This window comes from Guyanagaster necrorhizus, assembly GCF_019112545.1.
Source record: "Guyanagaster necrorhizus MCA 3950 unplaced genomic scaffold BT62scaffold_2, whole genome shotgun sequence".
NCBI classification, from domain to species: domain Eukaryota; kingdom Fungi; phylum Basidiomycota; class Agaricomycetes; order Agaricales; family Physalacriaceae; genus Guyanagaster; species Guyanagaster necrorhizus.
In genome coordinates, this window is record NW_025064881.1 from 1,497,402 (window position 1) to 1,514,823 (window position 17,422).

The 17,422-nt window shown below is 47.2% G+C and overlaps 6 protein-coding genes across 6 annotated transcripts; 2 read left to right on the forward strand and 4 right to left on the reverse strand.

Moving 5' to 3' along the window:
• Positions 1 to 164: 164 nt before the first annotated feature.
• Positions 165 to 1,225, reverse strand: BT62DRAFT_926273 (uncharacterized protein). The gene has a single exon (XM_043184992.1). The coding sequence runs from the start codon at positions 1,172 to 1,174 to the stop codon at positions 491 to 493; it is 684 nt and encodes a 227-aa protein (XP_043045568.1). The 5' UTR covers positions 1,175 to 1,225; the 3' UTR covers positions 165 to 490.
• Positions 1,226 to 1,786: 561 nt separating this feature from the next.
• BT62DRAFT_999811 (t-SNARE) lies at positions 1,787 to 3,656 on the reverse strand (the record flags this gene model as incomplete). Its single annotated transcript, XM_043190846.1, has 8 exons — positions 1,787 to 1,959; positions 2,486 to 2,575; positions 2,635 to 2,752; positions 2,804 to 3,000; positions 3,047 to 3,155; positions 3,209 to 3,433; positions 3,478 to 3,576; positions 3,630 to 3,656. The coding sequence occupies 8 exons, from the start codon at positions 3,654 to 3,656 to the stop codon at positions 1,787 to 1,789; spliced, it is 1,038 nt and encodes a 345-aa protein (XP_043045569.1).
• A 1,653-nt stretch (positions 3,657 to 5,309) lies between these two features.
• On the forward strand, positions 5,310 to 6,518 carry BT62DRAFT_926274 (uncharacterized protein). The gene is made up of 3 exons (XM_043184993.1): positions 5,310 to 5,757; positions 5,817 to 6,333; positions 6,388 to 6,518. The coding sequence occupies exons 1-2, from the start codon at positions 5,395 to 5,397 to the stop codon at positions 6,327 to 6,329; spliced, it is 876 nt and encodes a 291-aa protein (XP_043045570.1). The 5' UTR covers positions 5,310 to 5,394; the 3' UTR covers positions 6,330 to 6,333; positions 6,388 to 6,518.
• A 1,910-nt stretch (positions 6,519 to 8,428) lies between these two features.
• Positions 8,429 to 11,249, reverse strand: BT62DRAFT_881808 (peroxisomal copper amine oxidase; the record flags this gene model as incomplete). Its single annotated transcript, XM_043182682.1, has 12 exons — positions 8,429 to 8,588; positions 8,636 to 8,672; positions 8,731 to 9,381; positions 9,440 to 9,617; positions 9,668 to 9,743; positions 9,792 to 9,945; positions 9,999 to 10,280; positions 10,328 to 10,376; positions 10,427 to 10,563; positions 10,612 to 10,778; positions 10,883 to 11,097; positions 11,145 to 11,249. 12 exons carry the CDS (start codon positions 11,247 to 11,249, stop codon positions 8,429 to 8,431), a joined length of 2,211 nt encoding a protein of 736 aa, XP_043045571.1.
• Positions 11,250 to 12,426: 1,177 nt separating this feature from the next.
• On the forward strand, positions 12,427 to 15,441 carry BT62DRAFT_926278 (magnesium transporter). Its single transcript, XM_043184994.1, has 13 exons — positions 12,427 to 13,076; positions 13,129 to 13,511; positions 13,574 to 13,633; positions 13,687 to 13,744; positions 13,794 to 13,928; positions 13,979 to 14,080; positions 14,137 to 14,321; positions 14,383 to 14,472; positions 14,527 to 14,555; positions 14,615 to 14,675; positions 14,726 to 14,775; positions 14,832 to 14,949; positions 15,005 to 15,441. The coding sequence occupies exons 1-13, from the start codon at positions 12,506 to 12,508 to the stop codon at positions 15,020 to 15,022; spliced, it is 1,860 nt and encodes a 619-aa protein (XP_043045572.1). The 5' UTR covers positions 12,427 to 12,505; the 3' UTR covers positions 15,023 to 15,441.
• Positions 15,328 to 16,784, reverse strand: BT62DRAFT_280223 (ribonucleotide reductase). Its single transcript, XM_043180353.1, has 5 exons — positions 16,594 to 16,784; positions 16,481 to 16,545; positions 15,782 to 16,433; positions 15,486 to 15,732; positions 15,328 to 15,436 (listed from the first exon to the last, which is right to left on the reverse strand). The coding sequence occupies exons 3-5, from the start codon at positions 16,422 to 16,424 to the stop codon at positions 15,415 to 15,417; spliced, it is 912 nt and encodes a 303-aa protein (XP_043045573.1). The 5' UTR covers positions 16,425 to 16,433; positions 16,481 to 16,545; positions 16,594 to 16,784; the 3' UTR covers positions 15,328 to 15,414.
• Between the last annotated feature and the right edge of the window lie 638 nt (positions 16,785 to 17,422).

The following is a 17,422-nucleotide window of genomic DNA, read 5'->3' on the forward strand; positions in this document are numbered from 1 at the left end:
GTGGGGTCTCGTTGGATGGAAGATTAAATGGATTTACCCGTATTGATTATGAATGTCCTTTCAGCGGCCGGGGACGAGTCCTAAAAATCGAGGGCACAGAGACGGCTTTGTCGTCGCGGCATTAAAACACAAGACGTAATTACCTAGGCAGGCAGCCCGCTGCGTCACTGGAATGAATAATTAATATTCACTATGTACCTGCGTCCCAGGGACATGACAGTGTGAAGGAATGGGATACACGGAGGTGGCTGTAGTGAAATAAAAGTCTTTAGCTACGGAATGCACAGGTCGTTCACACCACACGGGTAGTTACTTCGTACGGCTATAAGTCAAATTTGACAAGAGATGGAGAAACACAGTGAGGTAACATAGAAAAACGAAGGATACGAAATGGAGGCGGGATATCAGTGTAGTAGTGATCATCATGCAGAGAAGGCATGAAAATCAGAATGATTGGGAAGAATATTCGCACTCACGTCCAAACATTCAGTCAATCTGGAGAAATGGAAGAACGTGTAGAGACCTTTGTAACAAGGTCCATCTTAGCAATAAAGTTCTTCCATTTCCTCAAGGCCTTACGATCTCTGTTCGCATGGCACTTGGTCCCTGTCTCAATATGCTGCGCCAAACCACTCAATATCGCAAAGTGCGAGTCGCACCCAGCCACGGGACACTTGAGTAACTTCGGCTGGTGTGCGGGACTCGCCAAATGCTGGTTGAGAGCGACGGTGTTCTTGAAGGAACGGCCACACGTGGTGCAGCAAGTACCAGTGTCGCTATACGGTGCAGGACTTGCCTCAAAGTCAACATCGGGATCGACAAAGACCTTGCGTCTATCCAGACGCCTGACTTGTTCAAGCACCCACTTCCAGGTGATGGCTCCACAACCCCCCATGTCGAGGTGTAAGAACACGCCATGCGTCGAGGTGAATTGTCGGTTGCACCTCTGGCATTGAGCGCGGTCGTATTCGCGGTGCACGGCAGCCTGCCTCAGATGCTCCCTCAAGCCTATTGCTGAGAAGAATGCCCTGCCCTTGCACCTGACGTCTGTACACACATAATGCTTCGAGGATTTGTTGTGTTCAAAAAGACTGTATTTGGATACGAAAGGCATGTCACAAGACCGGCAGAGCCAGCCGCGAGATACGGTCGGGGTAGATTTGGGTTGGTTCATTGTGAACGTTGGATGTCGAATCGGATGATATGTGGTCGTTAGGAGAAGTTTTCCGGCAGAGCTGATGCGTCCTTATATACTGGATGATTTCAAACTCCGCCGGAGGTTCGCGAAAGGTCGTATCATCCTCACTTTTCCAATGGAGGTGGTACCAGGTAGTACACCGTGTTTGTTCGATTCAATATGTGGTTTGATATATGCATTAGAACCTATTAGAACACGCACGATGATTACATTTATATTGTCAATATGTCATACATCAAATTGACACTTCGGGCCGGTCGATCTGATCTGAGCTATAACCTTTGCCTTGTCTCCACAATATTACAAACAGGCCTATCCAAGGAGTTCCAACGAGGCAAGGTGTCAACGAAGTAAAGGATGGCCCAGGTAGGTTTTAGTGCCTTCCTCCTCAATGCCATAATTCTTACTCATACATTTTCTGTAGTGCCGCCACTGCTTCCCGCACTGACCTGCTGCAGTCAGGCTTTCACCACCGACGCGGGCCTGGAGGAGTATCGTAAACAATCACCTGCTCACCGGGATAGTTTATTAGTCTCAGCGAAGTGTTCATCGTATGAGAAACGACATTCTTCGTGCTACACGGTAGTTCTACATCTCGAGAACGGTCAGTATAGTAGCCGGAGTAAAGTTCAGCAAATCGTGGCTGACCATGGTGGCGGAAATATATCCTGTCAGATGTTTGCTAGCACTCTTCATTTCACTCCGTCTCCGCTCCACAGCCGAAAGTGTAAACGGTCCTTCTTGACGTTTGGCGGGCTCTCCTAGCACATCGAGACACGGACTTGTCATGATGAGGACAGAATTCATGAATGGGGAAGAATAATCTGTATCTTGGGTGTCGTCGTTTTCGCAGTCGTAAGAAGAAGAAGGACTTTAGGACGAACGGGATACAATAGCTGTGATGGACTTGAGAATAAATAATCGGAAAGAGAAAGAACTTCTAATAATATTTGCGGGAATTGATGAATGCATGAGCAATAACTGAACGCCATAGAACGATGATCCAGACCTTATAGAGAACCGACGGACACATGAAGATGTAGGTCGTGAACACCGCGCCAGAGAACAGAGTACCGGCGGTGACTGAAGGCTTGCGGTACCGCAAAGGAAGGATGCGGTGATAGCGACGTCAAAATCAAAATTAAAAAACCACATGGCGCAAAAAAACTGATATCACTGAGTACAGGGCAATTAAGTATTGTAATGCAAAAAATATAGCATATATGGATACAGATAGAACTTTAACCGAGGAGACAAATACAATGCTCTTGAATCTTCATCTCAAACCAAAGTATAGTCCGAGAATGAGAGCGAGGAGAGCGACGATGAAAACACAGATCCAGAAACAAATCCATTTCTTCTTGCGGATTCTGCGCGCTGTTACAGGAATAATTCATCAGGAGGAAATCGATAATGTGCAAAATGCGAGATCGTACCAATCCGTACAGCCTCCTCTGTGAGTTTCGTTCCCTTCTCAGTGTTAACATTCACCTCCTGCGCCGTGTGTTCAATTTCTTTGATCCGGTCATCATGTTGTTCGACAATTACTTGCATCTAACAGACAATCAGGACGGTACAGGGGTCACAGCAAGCGGGGAAGCTCACATCATTGAACAGCTGAGCCAGTTCCGCCATAGTCCTTTCCATTTGAGCGAGATCCTGCTGGCGGGACTGCACTTCGCGATAGGCCGAACGTGCCTCACCGTAAGATGAGGCAAGAACGGCTTCCGAGAATATCTCTGTCCCGCTGGCGCTGGCGTCGATGACTTGCTTGACTTCCTCATCCGTTGCGTCGGGTTTTACTGAAGGTGTTGTGAGATGAGTACTGAAACAGTGCAATGAACGCACCGACTCTAAACTGACGTCCGACACGCTGTTTCGACCTATTGGTGAAGTCCTGCTCGGCGCGTCGGTAGTCCTGAAGTACTTCCATGAACCTTTTCCGTATGAGTTTAGTCTATGTAGTCTCTTCAATTCTCTGAATATAAGATGTAGAAAGCCCAAACGCACCTGGTTAACCCTCATGTCATCACCGGGCTGGTTAGCCAGATACGCTATCCTGTCCCGTATATCATTCTGAAGTTTGCTCGTCTCTTCTTTGATAATTGCTAATTCTCTCGTGACTGCCTCATCCGCTGCCGTGGTGCTCAATGAGCGCGTGTGAAGCTTTGCAATGTAGCGTACATTGTTCGTTAGGTTGTTTATCGCCACTTGCAATGAGGTTATCTCATTGCTCTGTCAGACAAAAAGGTGTCGAATCGACCATTCGTGTACCTTACCTCACTTAAGAAATCCGCTCTGCTCGAAGCCGCGGTGTCAGAACCAGAGCCGTTCGCAGTCAAATTACTGAGTTCGTGGGCTGGCTCGGGGCGCTGCGACTGTGTAGACAATATCAGATAGGCAAGGCATGCAAAGGACAAGATACACAGACACGATAGGCTGCCAGACGGTCGGACATGGGCGTTAGTAGAGGACCAGGGCCATTAGACCTGCCGCAACTGAACGCGGGTTGAAACACTGGTGGCTGTGAGATCTAGGTATGTATGACGTAATTTCCGGATATCGCTTCCGCATCCGGCTGACTTGACACCATGCCATTACATACACCCCTGCTCACACAAACTCCCAGTCAATTCCCTCACAAGTCAATACATTTGCTGATCATGTTGCCTCTGCCTCCCAATGTTTTAAAATTAGGCCACCTCCCACTCTCTTACAACCTACATTTTTCATGGATACATTTATGTTGTACTCACCAAATGACAGCTACATCACTTCTGTGTCATTCATACTTCTGCTTCATATGTCAGTCCTGATTTCTGCCCTACTTCAATGATGCTATTGCCATTATTTGATCAACACATACCTCCTGAACATCCATACCTGCAGGCTTCTTCCACATTTTCTGCTCTTGTACAACTTTATATGAGGTCAGACCAGCTTGACCCAATGTACACTCAATTCCAATGCTTGGAGAAATAATAGAATCCCAGCATTCCCTTGCCATTCCATTGGTCTGTACCCCTAGACAAATAGGGTCAAGGATGCTGGAGGCATTATAGGAGTGGGTGAGTTGACCACAATGTTATGATTTTTCCTTTTTTCTTTTCTTTTTCCGTCGGAAATGACCCCTATCTTTGCTTAGTCAGGGCGCTTAGGCCAGCGCTTAGGACCGTGGGAACGCTTAGCTCAGCAACCCAGTCAGTCATTGTCTTATCACGCTGCTGTGTGCTGTGAAGGGAGAGACAATGCTCCTTTTGTTCCCCAATTGCAGTGCAGCGGTAACAGCACAACAGCAAGACAACAGCTTTTGTGGAGAGCCTGGCAACAGCAGGGGTAACAGCTCTACGACAGACAATATCTTTTGTGAACAGTTATTAATAGCCAGATAACAGAACAGTATTTAAGTAGCACTGTTTTCACTGTAGTAGCTCCAGCATTAAGCTAAAGTTTATTCTTCACCATCTACTCTCAAGCTCAAGCTTCTTGCCATGCCTTGAACCACTACCGCTATTACCTTGTGAACTCAGTCAGTCTAACCCAAAGTGTGAGGTTCTGAACTGTTTATCACATGTTGATAGTCACATGGAATTTGGGCTTAACACACAAAAGATCCATTCATCTTGGGAGGGAGTGGACTTTCCCCTTCAATAGTTCAGTGATTTGAGGTTTCCATGAGGCATAGTTCTTCCCATTGAAGTAACTATTGGTATTAGGGAGGATTGTAACTCCTGAGGTAGTCGATGATATATTAGGGGAGTGCAACAGTGATAGTGGGGCAGATTTTGGCAGTCATGCACATGTTTCGAGACGGGATTCCTGGTTTCTGCCGAGAATGGCTCGTCTCTCTTATGCTTGGATAATAGATTCACCAGAATCTTATTAGACGTTCAAGTTTACACCGTAAAAAGGCTAAGATGATGAGTGCCGCTGGGAGCGTTTTTTTGTTGTAATCCGCGTCTTTCCAATAGCACTACGTGAAAAAAACTACCGTTAGCCTTCAATTCCATCTGATAACGATGCAGAAAAGTGTCGCGAAGGATGTAGAACTCGGGACTACGTGCCGGCATGACAGCCCTATTCGCATTGCAAGTCAGAGGTCAGGGACTCCCTTCTTTCACCTTGACCACCACCCACGTTGACCAGTCGCCTCCATTTTTATCGTGAAAGCCATCTCATCCTTTTCTTTCAGAACAATGGCATACTGCGACCGCTGCGAGCGTTACTTCAACAGCATGAAGGCTCTCCGCCAGCATGAAAGCAACTCCTCCAGCCATAACATCTGTGACGACTGCGATATTGATTTCTCCACTTGGTTGGGCCTCAAAGAGCATTACGTCCAGAGCCCGAACCATGCCTATTGCCAGTACTGCGACCGCCATTTCACATACAACTGGCAGCTCACAGAGCACTACGACGATGACCATTACTATTGTGGGAAATGCAACAAAGTGTTCAAGAACGACAATGGGTTGCACGAGCATCGCAGGCAATCGCCGAATCATCACTACTGCACTTCCTGCAGGCGTGATTTCCAAAGCCAGAGTAACCTCAATTCGGTGAGCGGTTGTCGGCCTTTCTTTGTCTGGATATATGCTGACGCGTCGATACGTAATAGCACCTCAGGTCTTCCATCCACGTGCCCAAAGCATTCAAATGTCCCGGCGCCAGGTGCGGCGAGGCCTTTATCTCGCGCTCGGCCCTTGTCCTTCATCTCGAATCCGGTGGTTGCGTCTCGGGTGCCAACCGCGCCGCTGTCAACCATTACGTGCGCCAGTACGACAGACAGAACATCATCACCGACCCCTCGCGCATGCTTACGGGTCCCGGCGGTGCGCCGCGTGACGATGTCATCTACTCCGCCAACGACAACGCGTGGAACGGATATGCGTACGAGTGCTATTTGTGCCACCAGACGGCTCAGACGTTGTACTCACTGAACCAGCACCTGGCTAGCCCCAAGCATCTGGCAAAGATGTATTTCTGTCCTTTGGAGTCGTGCAGAATTAAGTTCACGACATTGAGCGCGTTACTGCAGCACATTGAGAGCGAGAAGTGTGGGGTATCGAAATTCAAAGTCGTACAGAACACATTGAACGGGTTGATGAAGATGAAGATGCTAACGCGCTGAAGCGGTGCGTTCACATACAAATACACTCTACAGTGGTGGGACTCACTGACCTTTCCAGACAGCATCCACCCACTCCTTTCTCAACAGCGAACAGCATCTAGTCCAGTGGCCTTCGACCAATAGCTCCATCTCTCAAGAATACCATTACATTCACACTCGTTATACTTGTCAGGAGTTGTACAGTTGAAAAGAATAACAGTATTGATTGCCATTTCTAATACCTACCGTAACTAGAGTATGAAGAGAACCTAGAGAAAAAACAGTCAGCATGCAATTCATCGAAGACTGAGAGAAGAATCAGACATCCAAAGGAAGGTCATTGCAACTCGCATTGCACCTACCCCCGATCCGCGCCAGCGCACCCAAAGGGCGGCCCACACTCGACGCATGTCATTGGGTTCGACATGGTATAAAGGGGGAATATAAACGTTTCACATTGGGGGAGTACTCAAATGGGCACTAGAGTGGAAACTGCGAATGTACGGAAATTTTTCATCGTGCGACAAGATGTCGAGAAAAGAGGTGGAGCGAATGCTCACCATAACAGGAGATTGCGATGATAGGCAGAGAACGGCGATGAACTAGAAGAAAAAGGTAAGTCGGATGTTCACAGTATAAGAGTATAGAAGAGAAGACATCAGACGAAATGGCACTGGCAAGTACACTGGCGCCTCGTAGGACGCATGTCTGTTGCGAACAGACAAGCTCTATTCCTCGGCATGGTCATATAGGACGGGGAAGAGAAAAAAGTCATCACATAAATAAGCATAGAAGTGTACACACATTAGTGATAAAGGTGAAAGAGACGGAAGATGGATGTCAACTAAAAAAAAATTTCTCCTCTTTATATTCCAAGTCTCACGTGACATAATCCCTATTGGGTCAGACGCGGTGCTGGTCCGTGCGCACTATTAGTCCTTTCCTTCTGCTGTTTGTCTCCGTCTACCCGATAATCCTCCAGACTGCAAGCAACCACGACTTTAAGTCGAGGAACAACTTGAAGTCAATGCAGCGTCCAACACTACTCTCTTCGATGGGCCAAGGACACGGGTGAAGACAGACAAACGTACCTGGGAAAAGTGAGTTCTGGCTGCTTTTAAGAGCACAGAAAGGACATCTATTGGTTCCCCCAATCCACCTCTTACTCAATAGCTGATCACATCCTAGTCCAGCTCCCCGCGGAGTATGCCCCTCACATTTGTCGCAAGCGAAGTTTCTCAGCACATCCGTAGTGGACGAGAAGAATCAAACTGTGTACGCGCTATCAGCTGAGCGGAAACACATGCGCAAGGTCCTTACTTTTGTTTGCGAGGACGAGAAGAAAGAGTCATGTTGGGCAGAAATACGTTAGTGCAACAAGTCCTTTGTGGTCAACGGACAGACCGTGCGGAGGATTGGATGAAAATAAAAAAGGAAGGTAATTCGGTTTTTCATAAAAGATATCTTTATCCACTCTCTAATCTACTGAAACTGAAGATGACTCTAAGACCCCGTGTATGGCAATGGGCTGGAAGACATTATGCTATGACGTATGGGAAGAAGGTTGGATGGGTCGTCAGTGCGACGTTCCAAATATTTCCATCCCGCAAACTGACTCTGCAGTGCTCTTTAGGTGACTGAAGTGCGATCCGACTTCAGAATCCTAGGAAACTTGGTCCCTCGAAATTCGCACCTGTTCAACAAGTCTGAGCCAGCCGTATGCCGGGTATGGGTCCAAGACCTCCATTCAAACCAAGCTGCATTTGTATTTCTATTGTTGCTATACTCGGAGGCGCGAAGAATTAAGAGCAGACGCGTCAGTTGCATACTTCCGGCTTTGACCGTATTAGAAGTGGCGCTTGTCTGTTGGAACGTTGATCAAGGTGGCTATCTGTATCGTGATATTGTAGACCTACAAATCCTACTTTCAGATATTCGTACACGTTGGATTATAGCTTCCCGAACAATTATTGAATTACCTCTTACCGCTTTATTGTAGATGTATATGCTTCAAGATTTCATTAATCTCGTTATCTGTGCTCTACGCAAGCCTCTGAGTTTCAATTCAACTAAGTACAAGTTACACATTTCTACAATTGACCCCTGGCATCCAATGACCCTTAGTTACAATGACAATTTGACTGGCCTTCATGATTAAACGAGTCTTGAGAGAAGGCGGCAACACTTTTCGGATCCCGAGTACCAGGAACGTTCATACTTGGATTCATCGTGAAGAACGATTGAGGTTTTAGCGTAACACTCAAGTGCTCCACGGGCATCCTGCTCAACGATTAGCGATGAAAACAGCGCCTAAATAAAAGACCTACACAGGCCAATCTTCCGGACGGGGGATATGTGTCGTTCCTGTCGAAAACAAGCTTAATCAACTTGAAGCCCAAACAAACGGATAAAAAGGACGCACCGACAGTGAGAAAGACCAAAATATCTTCATTTTCAATGTTCTGCTCCCCCCTGACCCAAGAATCGATTGCGTCCGCCGGACTGCCCCTTGTCTGCGGCACGAACTTACCCGCAGGCCACATCCTACTACCCTGCTCATCTTCGACGTCCTTGCACACCCAGATGGGATAATTACAAAAGGCAGCCCTCTTCAGCGCCCAGCTGTTCTTCCTGGCAAACATAGGCGTGATTCCACCCTTCATACCGACAACGTACCCGACGTCCTTCCCGCTGCTATAATGCTTCCTCGCGGTATTGACGATCCTCCACCTCCGCTCCTTCTCCCAGTCATACGGCCTCGCAGCCTCTTTCTTCAACACAGTTTCCTGCGTGAGGAACCCGTTCCCGGCAAAGTTCTCCGCAGAGCCGGTCTCTGCATCAGGGATAGGGAAGACGTCGGATTCGATGACGGTGTTGTTGATACCGTCGATCATGGGGTCGACACGGATGGAGAAGAGGTGCTGGTGATACTGGGCGTTGACATTTGGTGCGACGAGGGTTCCGTATTTGCTCTTCTCGCCATCTTGAGCGATGTAGACCTGGAGAATACCCGTTAGGCGGACTTCAAGTTCAATGGTACCATCCTGGTAGAACTGATAATTCCAGATATACTCTGGAACATGCAATGAATATGAGTTTCGACGTGGCGTTAGTTCTTACTTGAAACAAACCGTAGTTAGCGAGCGTGCAGACCATGCTGACGACTAAACGACGGCGACGGACGGTTTGTCCACGGCCACCCGGGCGGTAGTCAGTATGCTTCCATAGCACACCACTGTCCTCCTCGTGGATGCAAATGACGTTCTTTACTACGATTGCACTCCCATCATGTGCGACGTACGAGCCAGGCTATGAGGATCGTCAGATGCCATTGCGTCACTCGGCGCACTTCCACATACCAGATAATGAATCTGACCAACACAATCACATCCTAATGATAATTCGTTCGCCATCGTTCCCATCCCATACTCACCTCTATTTGATTTATGAGACTGTACTGATTGTCGTAGAGAACGGACCTACGAATCAAAGGCAAATTTTCTGGGATGAGGGTATTCCGGAGCTCCATACGGTACAACCATCTCGGCCAATGACAAACGATACAGGATTGGTCGAATTTCGCCGTTGTCATTATAAGTGATAGTTGAAAGGGCGATACCTTCACGATGTGTAAATGCTAGAACGGGCGGTCAGCTTGACATTGCTTATATGATTGGAAATTTTCCTTACAGATGTGCATCTTCCAATCTTGCCATTCCAACTCGTGACCGTTCATCTTAAAGCTAACGCCCTCAGGTTGCACGGTGTGCAGAGGCTTAATGTCATCTCTAGGCTTGTAACCCCCTTCGTTATCCTTCATGAGATCCGGAAGGAAATCAAATCGCCTTTGGGGAGGAGGAATACGAGGTCTATTTGATACCGCAAATGAGTCTTCGGAAAGCTCGGGGAATTTGGTACTTGAGGCGCTGAGAGCGCCACCCTCATCAGAGGACTTATATTGATAAGGAAAATCTTGAAGAAACATTTAGAACGTGCAATACTGAGAGATCCACGCGTACCAATATGGATTACTTTGTCGGTATTTGAATCAATGACGGGAATAAAGTCCTAGAAATACAAGGTCAAGCATCGTCACCCCATACCAACTGTGTGCGTACCAAGGGATGGGCATACAGGTTTTCATGCTCCGAATATCTTGCAAACACAAAAGCCTGCTGAACGCGACGAGTGTGAGGGAAGCGTTCGTCGTAGCCAATGGCCCATCCGTCGCAGAATATTTGCTCGGGAAGAACACCTAAGCATATTAAGTGAACTGCCTAAGATTAGAAAGGATTATCTTTACCGACTTCCTTTGCCAATTGCTGGACTCTAGGATCATTCTTCACGACCTTCTCGCAGGCGATGAGTTCTTCAACTGAGATCTGGGGCTGTACGCCTTCCTGAAGACGTTCAAAGGTCTGAATACTCCACTTCCCGTGGCCGAGAGCGAGAATGACATTGTACGAATGCCTGTACTCTCCAACAATAAAACCGTAGTTAGGGACCGGTGAAGATGGAATACACACCCGTTAACAACGTCGAGGAACTACAATACGCGTCATCTTTCGTCTGACGATAAGGAACGGACCGAAGCACGTACATCGACTTCAGCCTTCCTAACAATGGGGGTAAGCGGCTCTGGCTTTCCTCCCGGAGTCAGCGGAATGCCGAGATAAGCAAGGACCGCCTTCTTAGGCGCTGGAAGGAGACTGCAGGTGATGAACTTGATTGCCTTGATCTCAGTCTTGCTGGCGACATGACTGCGAACAGTGAAAGAAACAGCCGCAATCTGGAGTCGGTCAGCAGAGCATGGTTGCATCATAGATCGTCACGAACTTCGTCAGGGGTCAATGGATCTAAAGGATGCTTGAACTCTATCGGAATGACATGAGGAGAACTCTGGACTTCGGTTGCGGTACTGGGGATTACAGTTGGAGCCATATTTGGGACACGGGTAGTTAAATGGTTCATTTGTGAGGCCTTTAAATACTCGTTTCTTCCTTTCGATGACACATAAATCACGGCAAGGAGATAAGATCAATGGGAGATCACCTGATGAAAACGCGGGGATTGTAATGTTTCAGGCGTGTCGCCGATAATGTCGAAGCGGGTGTTGATGTGCACTTGCGACTTTAGAGGTAAATGAGCCCTGCTATCTATGCGCAAACGTCAGGAAAAGGCTCAAGGCTGAAGCATTACACGCCGCGGCGGGTTCTCGTCATACCCCAAGACATAGAACCTGATGATCTGAGTTGATCATGGGTGAAGTCGTAGATATATGGGGTTGGCACCAAGACAAAGGAACCTTTCGTTGTACTCACCATTGCACATGTCTATCTTCCCATCTTATATATATGGTGAGGCTATGTGTATGTCTAGCGACTGAACGTTGTACGAAGATCGGTCACGACGATCGGTTGCTGTGTCCATTTTCGAAGCGTGCATTTTGTGCCGCGGCGACCTCTTGGCGCCATCCACCCATCCATTTTGACAATAGGAGCTATTGGTAATGACGCGACGGAGAGCCATTTTTGCACCTACCCAGACGATGCGCAGCGTAAATTGTCGGTTTTCACGGCGATACACGCATCCCCGAAAACAGTCATTTGGTATTTGTTAAGGTGAAATTGTCTGCGACAATTGTGCGTCGGAAATGCCTTCTATTTCTTAGGCTTTCCGGCTACCCGAGCTAGCCCGAGCCCTAGGGACGAAGAGCTGCTAAAGAAGTTGAAGATTAAGGGCGGCACCTTAGTGAGAAATTGAACTTAAAAGTAATCTCCCACCCACCCAGGACGATTTCAAGAACAAAAAGCATTGTGGTAGGGGGGATTATCTTTAGCCTCGACAATGCAGACATAGTCACCGTAGCACTGCGAATTTCCGACAGGCTGCGTGCAGGTGGGCGGCTATTCGTGGAAGGTAACTGGTAAAAAATTTCCACATTTTTTGTATCAGTGTAGGCGGGAAGATCACGACCAGGCGGTGACCGAAGACAAAGCAAATAGTGAGAACTAGAGAAGGACTGGGCAGGGAGTGAAGCTAGTGAAGATGATTCCCGTTGTCCCCATTAACCGGCTTATCGGAAGCTGAGCCGCAGTTTGTTCTCCTTGAGGCTGGAAATGTATTTTTGGGCCAAGTGTACCTAATCATCTTCGTCGCAACCTCTCATCTTCACACCGTCGACAACAGCGACGACCATGCCTCGTGAAAACAGCTTTTCCGACTCTGATGGTCGTTCGTTGACGCCGGACCTCTCAGAAGAGGCGGCAAATGGAGGCGCCCCGCCCATGTCGCCAACCTACGCAGTTCGACCGCCCTTCGTTGCTGAGCCAACGACCCAAGAGCAGGCTCATTCCCATGATTTGCATGTTTCGTCGTCAAAGCATTCCATCCATTCTCGAAAAACCACGCATAGTCGAAGAACAATGCAGCCCGCGGACAGGTTTCGTGGGGCCGTTCGCAAAGTCATTGCTATGCACCGAGGCACAAGCTTGATAGCTACACGAGGGAGGGTGGGCGCTGAGCCGGGTGTCGATCCTCGTCGTGCCTCTGCAGACGTTCAATATGGCAGTATCAGGCAGAACTGTGTCATCGAGGTCTTCGACTATTCCTCTGTTCGCCATAGTTTTGGACGCATGACGAACAAAGAGTTTGTCAATTTTCTTGATGACGCTGACGCGAGCAAGCCAGAGCCATGGGTCAAGGTCAGGTGGATTAACATTGGAGGTATGAGCTGGGATGTCATCAAGGCCGTGTCGCTCAAGTACGGTTCGTATAATTCTTATTCAAAGTCTACCCACATCTTCAACAGTTTGCTTAGATCTCCATCCTTTGGCCCTTGAAGACGTATTTCATACACGGAGCCAAACACGTTCCAAAGCTGATTACTACAGCAAGCATCTCTTCCTTCGTATCCTTGTCCACGAGATAGGCGATCCTGATGACATTCCCACACCCCTGCATGCGACCGCAGCCTATGGCTCTACGCTCACGGGTCTTCCACGGACTTCTTCTCCAGTGCCCTTTAAAGACGTGGACAGCATTGAGATGAAGGACAGCGTCTTTGTCGAAGACGACCGAACGGTATTCGGAGAGATTACACCTATGCCTGCCATGAGGAAAAGAAAGGGTCGTAGTTCGGCAGATCCGGAAAAGGGAGGTTCCACGTTCCGCAGACTTGGCAGGATCGCCATCCTTGATGCCGTAAGAACCACCTTTACACCGTGTTTTCTTTTCACTAGAGTATAACTTGCGCATTTTAACAGGATGAAGAGGCGCTCAAGCAGCAGGCGGAGGAAGAAGTCGCGCTTCAGGCCTTGAAGAAGGTCAGAACTCACTGTTGTCGGTGACCACTGATAATTGATGAATCTCCCTTCAGGAGGGTGACCGAGTAAATGTCAAAGTTTATCCCTTACACATCTTTCTATTCCGAGATGGTACGTTCCTATGGATTCGTTAGAACTATGGTAATCTCGTTCCTCCAAGGCACGGTTATATCAATGCACGGAAATCCGTCGCTCGATCTCACTCAACCCATCGCCAATAGGCTTAATCAGCGCGATACGGGGCTTAGAGCATCGGCTGACCCTTCTCTGCTGGTTCAGAGTTTGTTGGACTTGAGTATGTGCTATTTTCCTGAAACGTATATGTACTTATCAATGCTCAACTAGCTGTCGACAAGGCATTAGAAGTCATCGATGTTTACCATGCCAAAATCCAAAAATTTGAACGTGCTATCCTCTATAAACCTAAAATTAAGACAGTTCGGAACCGTAGGCCATCGATTTCTTACCTATATGCTGTTCACTCACCGGCAATCTTGGACCAGTGCATCTTCTTAACGAGGATCTCATTCTGCACAAGCGTACCATGGAACCGATCAGGACCGTGGTATATGGACTACGTCGGTATGACGTCGACCGATGCGCCGCTCTCATCGACGAATCTAAGTCTGCGGTGGATGGAAAGGTCCAGGTAGTCGGTTTCATGTCCCACAAGTCCAAAATCTACCTGGTGATTAGCATCTCGTTTCTTCTTATTGAGCCATCTTGCTTATAATCCCTTTATCGTACAGGCCGATGTGTACGACCATGTGGAGTATATCCTATCAAGCTTGGACATGTTTGCAGGAATCACGCAAAATCTGATCGACTATACGTTCAATGTCAGCAATTGTTCTACTCGTGTTGATGGTGTTCTAACGCTTCTGTAACAATAGATGACCTCCTATGAGATGAACGAAATCATGTATGTATCGCCATTCTTCGGCACCTCGTAACCTTCACGGTGTTTCTGATGTGATTCAGGCGTCGATTGACGATAGCGACTATCATCTGTCTTCCGCTGACACTGCTCACTGGTTACTTTGTGTGTTTTTTTGTCGTTTCATTAGCCTTATGCTGATGGTATGTTTATAGGGAATGAACTTCGAATCTATGTGGTCAGTTAAGATTCACTCGGATGTTCTGTGCGTTGCTACTATCTTTTCCAAGCCAACGCCTTACTGATTGGGGATAATCACAGATTCTGGGAGATTGCTATTCCTGTCATGTGCCTTGTCATACCTCTCGCCATCTGGCCGGACCTTATGAGGATGGTTCATTATGTGAAGAAGAAAATGCTTACTCGTAAGGCCGTAAAGGTTTGTTTTAGGTCGATATCTAAATGCGTATTTTTAATGTCGTTTGGTTCCTCAGATGTATCGTCGACGATAGATCAAACAATTATACCTAGCTCGCACCTCACTTGCATTTATATCCTTTATACCACATATTTAGACATACGACCCATACATTTTATCACCATAGTTGCATCCACACATTTCGTACACCTCCATTCTTTCAGGATCTTTAAGGACAGCGTTTATTCCATATGGTCGGTTCATTTTATAGGATTCTGTAGGGTGTTATCGTCTTTTACTTGGAAAAGTTAAATGGAACTGAGCAGGGTAGTTTGTAGGTTACAGTTAATACACCATGTGCTACTGTTAAGTAGGGTGTCAGGATCATGGGGTGCAGCAGGAATCAGGAGCGGAGCGCAGGTGGGTGAGATAGTTTACAAAATATTGATACAAAAATGCGAATAAGGATCCATAGATAAGGACACATCAGAAATCCTCGTCGGTAGAGCTGAAATGATATTAGCCATGACGAGCCCCTGTCAAAAGTCTGGACGTACAAGGTCTTGGTTGGAGCATTCTCCACGGTTCCCGTCATGTTGATATTGGCTTTCGAGTAATCCGACACCCGCTTTTCGAAGAAGTTGGTCTTGCCCTGCAAGGATATCATGTCCATAAAGTCGAATGGGTTGATTGAGTTGTACGCCTTTTCGTTCCCGAGGGAGACAAGAAGACGGTCAGCAACAAACTCAATGTACTGGCACATGAGTTTTGCGTTCATGCCGATAAGTCCGACAGGGAGAGCATCTGCGAGCATTTCAGTGGGGAGGAGTTTAGGAGAGATAGATAAACGAACCTGTCAAGAACTGTTGCTCTATGTTTACGGCCTCCACAATAATACGCTCGACAACCTCTGGGTGTGGACGGCGCTTCAGGTGACTGAACAGCAGACATGCAAAGTCAGTGTGCATGCCCTCATCACGACTAATGAGCTCATTGGAAAAAGTCAAGCCAGGCATCAGTCCCCGCTTCTTCAACCAGAAGATGGATGCAAATGATCCAGAAAAGAAGATACCCTCTACGGCAGCAAATGCAACTAGCCGTTCCGCAAAGGTGGAGCGATGGTCGGTTATCCAACGTAAAGCCCAATCAGCCTTGAGTTTTATGCATGGTATTGTTTCGATTGCATCGAAGAGGTACTCTCGCCGTGCAGGGTCCTTGATGTAAGTGTCAATTAAGAGAGAATATGTCTCAGAGTCGATGTTTTCCATCATGATTTGGAAGCCGTAAAAACAACGCGCCTCAGCGGCCTGCACTTCCTTAGAAAAGCGCTCCACCAGGTTTTCGTTAACGATGCCATTGGATGCCGCAAAAAATGCGAGGACGTGGGAAATGAAGTGCCGTTCATTTTCGTTAAGCTTGTTGTTCCAGTCGTAGAGGTCCATCTGCAAGTCCATTTCTTCAGCAGTCCGGAACGAAGCCTCTGCTTTTTTGTACATTTACCATATCTTGAAAAGGGGGATGAGAACGGGTAATTTTGAGATAAGATGCGTACCTCGGGGTATTGAATAGGGAACAGAACAAAACGGCGTTTTGACTCTTTTAATAGAGGCTCTTCGGCTAGATGATCGTCAATACGTTGACGATATAATGGTGAATCATATTGACATTCAGGAAGATCCACCTCACCGACATATCTTAGCCGAAGGGTATCCAGATCTGAGTCGGTACCAGGCTTATCGTTGCCGGAAGCCCTGAAAAGTTCATCCATATGGACCTTTACAGTACTAATGGTCATGATAGTACTCGTTGCGTTCGTCGAGGGACCCAACGTGAATGGGGAGCTAAATGAGTCACTGGCAGCTACCTAAAACAAGGGTTGGGAAATTATTCGACACAAGTCGACTGACACATCTCCACTATTAATGAGTGCTCCCTTGATAATGGCGCCATACTAGGCTCGGTGGTAGAAGGGAAAACAAAAATATTTTTTGAGAATTTTCTCGCGACGCCCTCACGTGACGGGAGCTTGGTGGCTGCACAGCAGGACCCCTCTAAAGGTGAGAAATTTGGTTGTTCTCAAAAATTTGTCCGGACTTTCGTTGAGGTCCAGACCCCAATTTTGGTCCGGATTCTGCACATGACATGTGAAATATCAGGCTAAATCTTCAGATGTACATTGTACTTGGACATATACAGATGTCCTCTTGATGGCAAGAGTAGCATTAGGCAATTTGGTATAAATGGTAGATGCTATAGAACATAGTTGTATTCTCTTTGTTGAAGCAGCTTGCTTTTATCTTAGATATCACAGTCTGAATAAAAATTAACATGAGTACTGAATGCTAACTTGGCATATATTTGTATGGTGAATTGATGAGCTACCAAGGATCATGCTATGTATCATCAGCTTTGAATGTACAGCATAATAGTATCTTTCAACTTACCTCAACATCAAAACATCTCCAAAAGCCCTATCATATAAGCAAACCACAAT

What these genes read in the sequence shown, in the direction of transcription:
- BT62DRAFT_926273 (XM_043184992.1), bottom strand. Translation starts at nt 1,174, where the DNA reads ATGAACCAACCCAAATCTACCCCGACCGTATCTCGCGGCTGGCTCTGC.
- BT62DRAFT_926274 (XM_043184993.1), top strand. Translation starts at nt 5,395, where the DNA reads ATGGCATACTGCGACCGCTGCGAGCGTTACTTCAACAGCATGAAGGCT. An exon ending in GCCAGAGTAACCTCAATTCG is followed by an intron (nt 5,758 to 5,816) that starts GTGAGCGGTTGT and finishes GATACGTAATAG; the next exon opens with CACCTCAGGTCTTCCATCCA.
- BT62DRAFT_926278 (XM_043184994.1), top strand. Translation starts at nt 12,506, where the DNA reads ATGCCTCGTGAAAACAGCTTTTCCGACTCTGATGGTCGTTCGTTGACG. An exon ending in CATCTTTCTATTCCGAGATG is followed by an intron (nt 13,745 to 13,793) that starts GTACGTTCCTAT and finishes CGTTCCTCCAAG; the next exon opens with GCACGGTTATATCAATGCAC. An exon ending in AATTAAGACAGTTCGGAACC is followed by an intron (nt 14,081 to 14,136) that starts GTAGGCCATCGA and finishes ATCTTGGACCAG; the next exon opens with TGCATCTTCTTAACGAGGAT.
- BT62DRAFT_280223 (XM_043180353.1), bottom strand. Translation starts at nt 16,424, where the DNA reads ATGTACAAAAAAGCAGAGGCTTCGTTCCGGACTGCTGAAGAAATGGAC. An exon ending in AGAGCAACAGTTCTTGACAG is followed by an intron (nt 15,733 to 15,781) that starts GTTCGTTTATCT and finishes AAATGCTCGCAG; the next exon opens with ATGCTCTCCCTGTCGGACTT. An exon ending in AATGCTCCAACCAAGACCTT is followed by an intron (nt 15,437 to 15,485) that starts GTACGTCCAGAC and finishes ATATCATTTCAG; the next exon opens with CTCTACCGACGAGGATTTCT.